An 8,713-nucleotide genomic window follows, 5' to 3' on the forward strand; every position below is an offset into this window, starting at 1 on the left:
TATTTGGTTACGATTTTCATCTAACTTGAAATTTAAAAGACAAATGGAGTGGGAATATATAGGTCTACAATTTCAAATTGGAGCCCAATAGTGTATAGAAGAGATAAAACGATAATATTGTTGAATACTAGAATATTCTTAATTTAAAGATTTCATCACATAGTGAAAAAATGTAAATTATAACATTTGAAGATAACTTTTACTAATATATAACTAACTTAATTGAGGATAATTCAGGGAAGGATCCATGTGGAGACCCAGGTTTCGGTTGCTAAAAGGAACTTCACTGTTACTTTAAAATAATGTTTGTGTTTTTATAATTACTGTACTCTTCAATTTTGTTATATTTTTCTTTTAAATTCATGTAGTTGATTTTAAGTAAAATGAAGTTTTATTGCTTTAATAATTATCATCTCACAAATTAAAAATTGATCATCAAGATTTGCTACTGGATAAGTCATCGGAATAATTTCGAATGATTTTTTTATTGAAAATTATTATAATTTCTTACGGTTTCGTATAAAATTTTATGTAAACAAAAAATATTTCTTATAATTTTGCTAACTAAATAATTTATTTAATGATTGCAAGTCATTTTTCCTTGGAACATGAGATTAGGGAATTATAGAATATATTAGAACTATTATATTCTAACATAATTACGTTGTTTCTATTTAAAATGATCGATGATATGAAGCAATATTAGTTAACATTAGTTTTCCATACGCAAATTGTTTCTTACAAATTTTACATGGTTCTGACGATCTCAGTAACTAATTCAGCAAAATTTTACAAAATTATTTGGTAAATTTCAATGAATCTCGAGTGATTCTGTCAGATAAATTCAATCGCGAAATTTTGAACCTGCTCAATTAGGGGGAAAATGATAGCACTAGATGATGGAATCCTTGATTTATGTTACTTTTAAGCGTACAATTTCTTACATAAAACGAAATGTTTCAATGTTTTCAGAGTGTACGAATTACTCTCCTTTGTTATGTCACTTTTAGCTTTCAAATTCAAATTTATTGCTGTAAAATTACGATTAGGGGCGGATGGAGGTTTTGCGAAGTCTTGGGAAAAAGTTTTTTTAGCAAGCCCATTATGGATTCAACCAGGGCCACTATAGAACAGCCGAGAGGTGAGGAATGGACGCTATACATTTTAATTAAAAAGAACATATCACCGAATATTTATAGTTTTTTGTTTTGCTTTTTGACTTTTAGCCCTTTGAGTCTTTCTTCAATAGTGAATTTGGCAAAACTCTTAATGGGGTGAACGGGTGGAGAGGGACGGGCCCTGATGTATCTAAGACGAACCGCCCTTGAAATTTCTCGTAGTTTTCGACAGCTCGGATTCGATTTGGGGTTTTCAGAACGATAACCTGACGTTTTATCACTAAGACAAGCGCAGAGAGCGCTCGAAAGTATCGAGCTCAAATTGGAGCAAGTAGACCACCCAAGAATACGCCTGAAAGTTTACATTTTAGTGAGAAAACATTAAAAAACGTTTCAGTAGAACGTGCGTTCTTAGCATAATTGCTTCTTTTACTTTTCTTTATCTTAGACTCTTCATAAACATGAAATTTATTATAGATTTTACAAATAAAAAATAATTAAAAATACATCTTGATTCATACAAACAAAATGAAAGAAAAACAACTCATATCCAAATATCGGAAGTACAATCTCCACCAGGATATCTCATTTCGTGAGCTAAAGCGGGACCATTTGGTTCTTCACCAAAATCGATCAGAAAATTGCAGTTCATAGTAAGTCCTCCAGAGGTATCATCAACATCAATTTGCATCATTTTTGATCCATTTCTGTAATGAAATCATTATTAATTAACATAACAACGGATAATTAATACTAGATCACTTAAAATACTCACTCGATTATGTCGGGATAAAATTGTCTGTCCCAAACACTATACAACGAAGTTGTTACGTATAATCTTTTGCCGTCTAAACTTAATTGCAACATTTGTGGTCCACCATTAATTAGCTTATTTTTTACACGTATTTTTTCAGGTTGCTCCTGAAATGTAGTTTTTAGTTATGCTTAACATAGTCACATAATAGATTGACATTTCTTAGATTTAAAACAAAGATAAACCTACTGTTAATTTTTTATCTTCGATTACAGTTACTGGTCCATTTCTGGTAATGCTACCACCCAAAAATATCTAAAAGTGTGAGATTTTAAGACAATGATAATCAATAAAAAAGAAAATTCATGAATAATTATATTACTTGTCCAACTAAAACTGGTTGTTTTGTATTTGTAATATTGTATTGTCTGATGTCACCATGAAGCCAACAACTGAGGTACAGAAATCGATCGTCCAAAGAGATTAAAATATCCGTTATAAGTCCTAAAATCATTACAGTAATTAAAATAATACTTGAGAAGAAGTAACATAATTAAATCATCTAACCTGGCATCTCTGGTAATGACCATCCTTTTACCTTTTTTGCAGGAATGGTAATAACTTTTTCTGCAGCCCATTCTTTATTCTGTTAGAGTAAAAAATGTAGATGAAATTTAAATTTTTATTCAAATTTATCAATGTAAAGTCACTTTTTAAATTACCTCTTTCTGATAAAATCTGAAAACAGTAGAAGATAAAGCGCAACCCACATAACCTTCAGTCGCATTCGGATTATGTAAAAATCGAATTTCTAATGGCATTAATCCTTCAGAACCGAGGTCTAAAGTCTGAATGGCTTCACGTTTTTTCCAATTCCATACTGTTAATGTTTTTCCATACAAACCTTTACAAATAAGTGACAATATTTAATTAATAGTCGAATTTTTAGATCTATCAAATAATAAATTAAAAAAAAGAATGTTCCGTATGATTCTCTATAACCATGCGACATAAACCAATTTGTATATCAAATTATGGTTATTATTTGAGTTACTTCAATGAAAAAGAGGATTATACGCGAGAAGTAACGATATTTATCATTATTATGCGTACCATTTTTTACATCATCTAGATGAAAACCTTTACGAAAAGCCGATGGGGAACCCCATGAAGAACTGATCATAACATTATGTCTCGGCTGATACCAAAAATCGTAACCAAATTCAACACTGTTGTCTCGATTTTGCCAAGTTCCTTTTACGTTAAATTCGTTGTCCAAAATTATAAATGTTCCTACAAAATAAAGTGTTAACATATCTCATTATTATTTGATAAAATAAATTTTATCATACCTTTAGCGTTAGCTTCGGCATCTCCCATACACGATATCATAATTTCATTGCATTGTAAGCAATGACTGGTGTGAGGTGCGGATGCATCGTATTGATGAAGCTCATCTGGTTCAATAATCTAATTGAAATAAATTAAATATTGATTTTAAAAATCTAACAGAATTTAATTAAACTAAACAAGAAATTAGCCTTGTTAAAATTTTAGAATAGCCTGTAAAAGTAGACCTTATAATCTACTAAGAAATTCAAATTTATTACAAAAATATATTTAAATTACTTTATGAATTTTGGGTTTTAGCGGGTTGGAATCAACGTCTATAATATATATTCTATCACTATTCAGGCAAGGTAGAACTAGATGACTTCGCTTCATTTTTGGTTTGTCGTGGCAACTGCTGCAAGCATTCCATCCAGAATGATGAAGTTCGTCTCCTATATGAGTAGTTTCTAAACGGTGTATAATCTGGATAATAGAACATACATTTAATATTGTCCTTTATAGATAAAAATGCTTACAAATTATGCAAATTTAATTTACTAAAGTATTTAGTAACGATTATTTCATTTATGACCTTCTTTGTTTCCTGAATGCTCTTGCATCACACTTTCCAGAAATAGCCCATTAACTTTTTTTGTTTATCTCCTGAAATGTGGCATTTCACAAGTAATAAAAATCCTAGCTGATATGATGTGAATAATATAACGTTATTAAGAAATTCTGTTATTCAATGTGAATAATATCACATGTAGGCGCGAAAATATTATATGGATTGACTGCACTTCATTTAAGCAACGTATCTGTTGAGAATTGCCAGAAAGTCTTGTGCAAACAGGGGCGCCCGTACAATGGGGCACTTTAGGAACCTGCCTCTTCTTCCTTTCGGTTGCCCATTTTCTAATCCTTAAGGGAGCCCCAAAATCAAGAGAAAGTTTATGACTTCTAGCTTTTTCTACAGATATAAAAGAAACTAAAGAACGACATTTGTCCATTGTCTCATGCAACTTCGTGATATGGTGACCAGAACCATATTCCTTGTTTTCAAGGCAAGTTAGCACCACTTTGTGGGAACGCTGATCCAACGTTAAATCATAGAGTTTGAAGCTTGTTGCATAATGTAAGATGCACTATTTTTACGGCTTGTGTTCCTTTTTTTATAGTCTGAGGGTGCTGCTGTGTGCAATTTATGACTTGCATCAGAAATACAGGGTGGACCAAAAAGAATATACGTATTTCAAACTGATATATTTAATAAACTGTAAGACATACAACTATGGAACTTGGGACACATATTTATGAAACTCTCTAGTTTAGATTACAGGTGTTCAATATGTCCTCCACCAGCGACACGAACGGTCCGGGCGGGAGTTCCGTCCGGGTGTCCGGGAACCGGGGTCCGGGCGTGAGTTCGGTCCGGACTTCATAACTAACCTGCGTCTCAAAACACGCCAAACTGTTGTTTTAGGCAGCTGCAATTCCCGACTGGCACGACTTGTTGATTTTGAAGGGCTGCGTTGGTAAGCAGCTTGAATCCGTGCGACATTTTCTTCAGATACACGAGGTCGGCCAGGACTCTTTCCTTTACATACACAACCTGTGTCAACAAACTGATGGTACCATCTGTGAATGTTCCATCCATTCGGAGGATCAATTTCGTACCTCAACCGGAAACGTCTTTGCACTGTAATCACGGAATTACACTTCGCAAGCTCAAGAATACAAAAGCCTTTGTGCTGTGGCGTAGCCATTTTACAACTGTGAATACGTCATTGTAACCAAGCACAACTGACATCTGGTGACAAACTAGACAATGCACTTGTTCCTCTGATACCCGCAGCACACCGCTACTATCGATAGTTTAATAAATATATCAGTTTGAAATACGTATATTCTTTTTGGTCCACCCTGTATTTTGTTTAAACAAAATATTTTTGTTGCAAGTCGTATGTTGTTGCTGTATGTTGCTGGCATTATACAAGATATAATGAGAAAGTTGTGATTAAATTAATTCCAGTTTAAATGTTTATATTCATTCCAATTTATAACATTTATCATACTTTTATCAACGCAAATAAATTAAAATGAGTATAAATGGCATAGAATACATTATCATAAGGACTGTCTATAAATGATCTTGGGAAAAAGTCTGAAAGGGAAGAAGGGAGTTATGACAAGGACAATGGGGAAGGGAGGGGCTGAACTTCAATGGACGTCCGTTTTATTTCACTAAATTTTATATAATTTTACTTTTTATTATTCATAAAGTGGTAAGGATTTTGGGGAAGGGTTCAGTTTTTGATATTCAAAGAGGGGAGGGGATTACAGAAACTTGAACCAACTGGGACAATGGGAGGGGAGTAAAATTTTCAAGAAAAATGCAAACGTAATTTATGGTTTAAAGTTTAAGAATGCCATAATTTGAGTAATGTGCATTGCTCTCCTAATGTAGATAGGTCTAAGTAATGTTAGTCAGGCCCGGCGTGACCCTTTGCGGGGTCAGAATACACATTCAATCCTATACTTAAATTTCACAATAAGGAATTATTTATTATAAGTACAAAGGATGTTACATATATTTTTGTAAGATGAATATTACATAATTTTTCTTGCTTTTTTCGCCGCAAAATCTTTGATTACGTCATCANTAGGATATAAAATTATATTAATATTAATATAATTATATTTATTGATACTAAGATTTTCTTTTATTAAATCAATGTAGCTTTTTTAAATTTCGATTCTGTAGGATATAAAATTATATTAATATTAATATAATTATATTTATTGATACTAAGATTTTCTTTTATTAAATCAATGTAGCTTTTTTAAATTTCGATTCTGTAGGATATAAAATTATATTAATATTAATATAATTATATTTATTGATACTAAGATTTTCTTTTATTAAATCAATGTAGCTTTTTTAAATTTCGATTCTGTAGGATATAAAATTATATTAATATTAATATAATTATATTTATTGATACTAAGATTTTCTTTTATTAAATCAATGTAGCTTTTTTAAATTTCGATTCTGTAGGATATAAAATTATATTAATATTAATATAATTATATTTATTGATACTAAGATTTTCTTTTATTAAATCAATGTAGCTTTTTTAAATTTCGATTCTGTAGGATATAAAATTATATTAATATTAATATAATTATATTTATTGATACTAAGATTTTCTTTTATTAAATCAATGTAGCTTTTTTAAATTTCGATTCTGTAGGATATAAAATTATATTAATATTAATATAATTATATTTATTGATACTAAGATTTTCTTTTATTAAATCAATGTAGCTTTTTTAAATTTCGATTCTGTAGGATATAAAATTATATTAATATTAATATAATTATATTTATTGATACTAAGATTTTCTTTTATTAAATCAATGTAGCTTTTTTAAATTTCGATTCTGTAGGATATAAAATTATATTAATATTAATATAATTATATTTATTGATACTAAGATTTTCTTTTATTAAATCAATGTAGCTTTTTTAAATTTCGATTCTGTAGGATATAAAATTATATTAATATTAATATAATTATATTTATTGATACTAAGATTTTCTTTTATTAAATCAATGTAGCTTTTTTAAATTTCGATTCTGTAGGATATAAAATTATATTAATATTAATATAATTATATTTATTGATACTAAGATTTTCTTTTATTAAATCAATGTAGCTTTTTTAAATTTCGATTCTGTAGGATATAAAATTATATTAATATTAATATAATTATATTTATTGATACTAAGATTTTCTTTTATTAAATCAATGTAGCTTTTTTAAATTTCGATTCTGTAGGATATAAAATTATATTAATATTAATATAATTATATTTATTGATACTAAGATTTTCTTTTATTAAATCAATGTAGCTTTTTTAAATTTCGATTCTGTAGGATATAAAATTATATTAATATTAATATAATTATATTTATTGATACTAAGATTTTCTTTTATTAAATCAATGTAGCTTTTTTAAATTTCGATTCTGTAGGATATAAAATTATATTAATATTAATATAATTATATTTATTGATACTAAGATTTTCTTTTATTAAATCAATGTAGCTTTTTTAAATTTCGATTCTGTAGGATATAAAATTATATTAATATTAATATAATTATATTTATTGATACTAAGATTTTCTTTTATTAAATCAATGTAGCTTTTTTAAATTTCGATTCTGTAGGATATAAAATTATATTAATATTAATATAATTATATTTATTGATACTAAGATTTTCTTTTATTAAATCAATGTAGCTTTTTTAAATTTCGATTCTGTAGGATATAAAATTATATTAATATTAATATAATTATATTTATTGATACTAAGATTTTCTTTTATTAAATCAATGTAGCTTTTTTAAATTTCGATTCTGTAGGATATAAAATTATATTAATATTAATATAATTATATTTATTGATACTAAGATTTTCTTTTATTAAATCAATGTAGCTTTTTTAAATTTCGATTCTGTAGGATATAAAATTATATTAATATTAATATAATTATATTTATTGATACTAAGATTTTCTTTTATTAAATCAATGTAGCTTTTTTAAATTTCGATTCTGTAGGATATAAAATTATATTAATATTAATATAATTATATTTATTGATACTAAGATTTTCTTTTATTAAATCAATGTAGCTTTTTTAAATTTCGATTCTGTAGAGGAAGTAAAGGTAAAGGAGGTAAAGTCAATCACTTAAGAGGGAAATGTTAGCAAAGGGAAAATTCATTCACTATAGCTATTTGCAAATGTTATTTACCATTAGTAAACAGATCTATATATAAACAGTTAAGAACTATCAATCAAGACCTGGGATTTTGATTGGTATTTCTGACTGTTCAGTGTGTTTAAATTAGGCCCATGCATTCTGCAAGAGTCTAATTTTAACAAAGTAAACAGTTCATTGTCACACCTTTCTCCACACAGGATACATATGTTATATGTAGCCTATTGCAGATGGTCGGTTTAATATCATGACATTTCGTCGTCCTCGTCACAAAGTTCTTCGGGAATGACAACCTCTAGGCAATTTCGATCAGCGATGATCGTACTTTTACTCATACACAAAATGTTATTTTGAAATTAGATAGCACTATTTTGACTGTGGTTACGGTATTAACGTCAGACACAGCTGTAAATAATCAGTAAAATGCATGCTTTCATGCTATGAGAAATTATTAATCGTTTACAAAAATTTTGTCTTACCTCACAATAAATAATATACTTTTCTTATAGTAAAAGTTTACTAAATACAAGAAATTTGTTTTACCGATCTTGTATGTTATAACATTTTGTAAGGTCAGTATAGAACAGTAAACTTTTTAGATATAGGCGGATCGAAATTCTCCCACTTTATCCTATAGATCTCAGCCAGGGTATCTGATTAAGTTTTAAGTTGACTGAATTCCAATAAGTAAAAAATATAGATATAAGAGTAGAGAAGGGT

General features: G+C 28.4%; 1 protein-coding gene across 1 annotated transcript; it reads right to left on the reverse strand.

The window, feature by feature from the left end:
• Window positions 1-1,285: 1,285 nt before the first annotated feature.
• LOC111622557 (selenium-binding protein 1-A-like) lies at window positions 1,286-3,687 on the reverse strand. The gene is made up of 9 exons (XM_023364970.1): window positions 3,502-3,687; window positions 3,225-3,342; window positions 2,986-3,165; window positions 2,595-2,776; window positions 2,440-2,518; window positions 2,255-2,376; window positions 2,122-2,187; window positions 1,894-2,039; window positions 1,286-1,825 (listed from the first exon to the last, which is right to left on the reverse strand). Exons 1-9 carry the CDS (start codon window positions 3,595-3,597, stop codon window positions 1,663-1,665), a joined length of 1,152 nt encoding a protein of 383 aa, XP_023220738.1. The 5' UTR covers window positions 3,598-3,687; the 3' UTR covers window positions 1,286-1,662.
• Window positions 3,688-8,713: the final 5,026 nt, after the last annotated feature.

The sequence above is a fragment of the Centruroides sculpturatus genome, unplaced genomic scaffold, assembly GCF_000671375.1.
Source record: "Centruroides sculpturatus isolate CEXI.00-Female unplaced genomic scaffold, Cexi_2.0 scaffold23, whole genome shotgun sequence".
Taxonomy (NCBI): Eukaryota; Metazoa; Arthropoda; class Arachnida; order Scorpiones; family Buthidae; genus Centruroides; species Centruroides sculpturatus.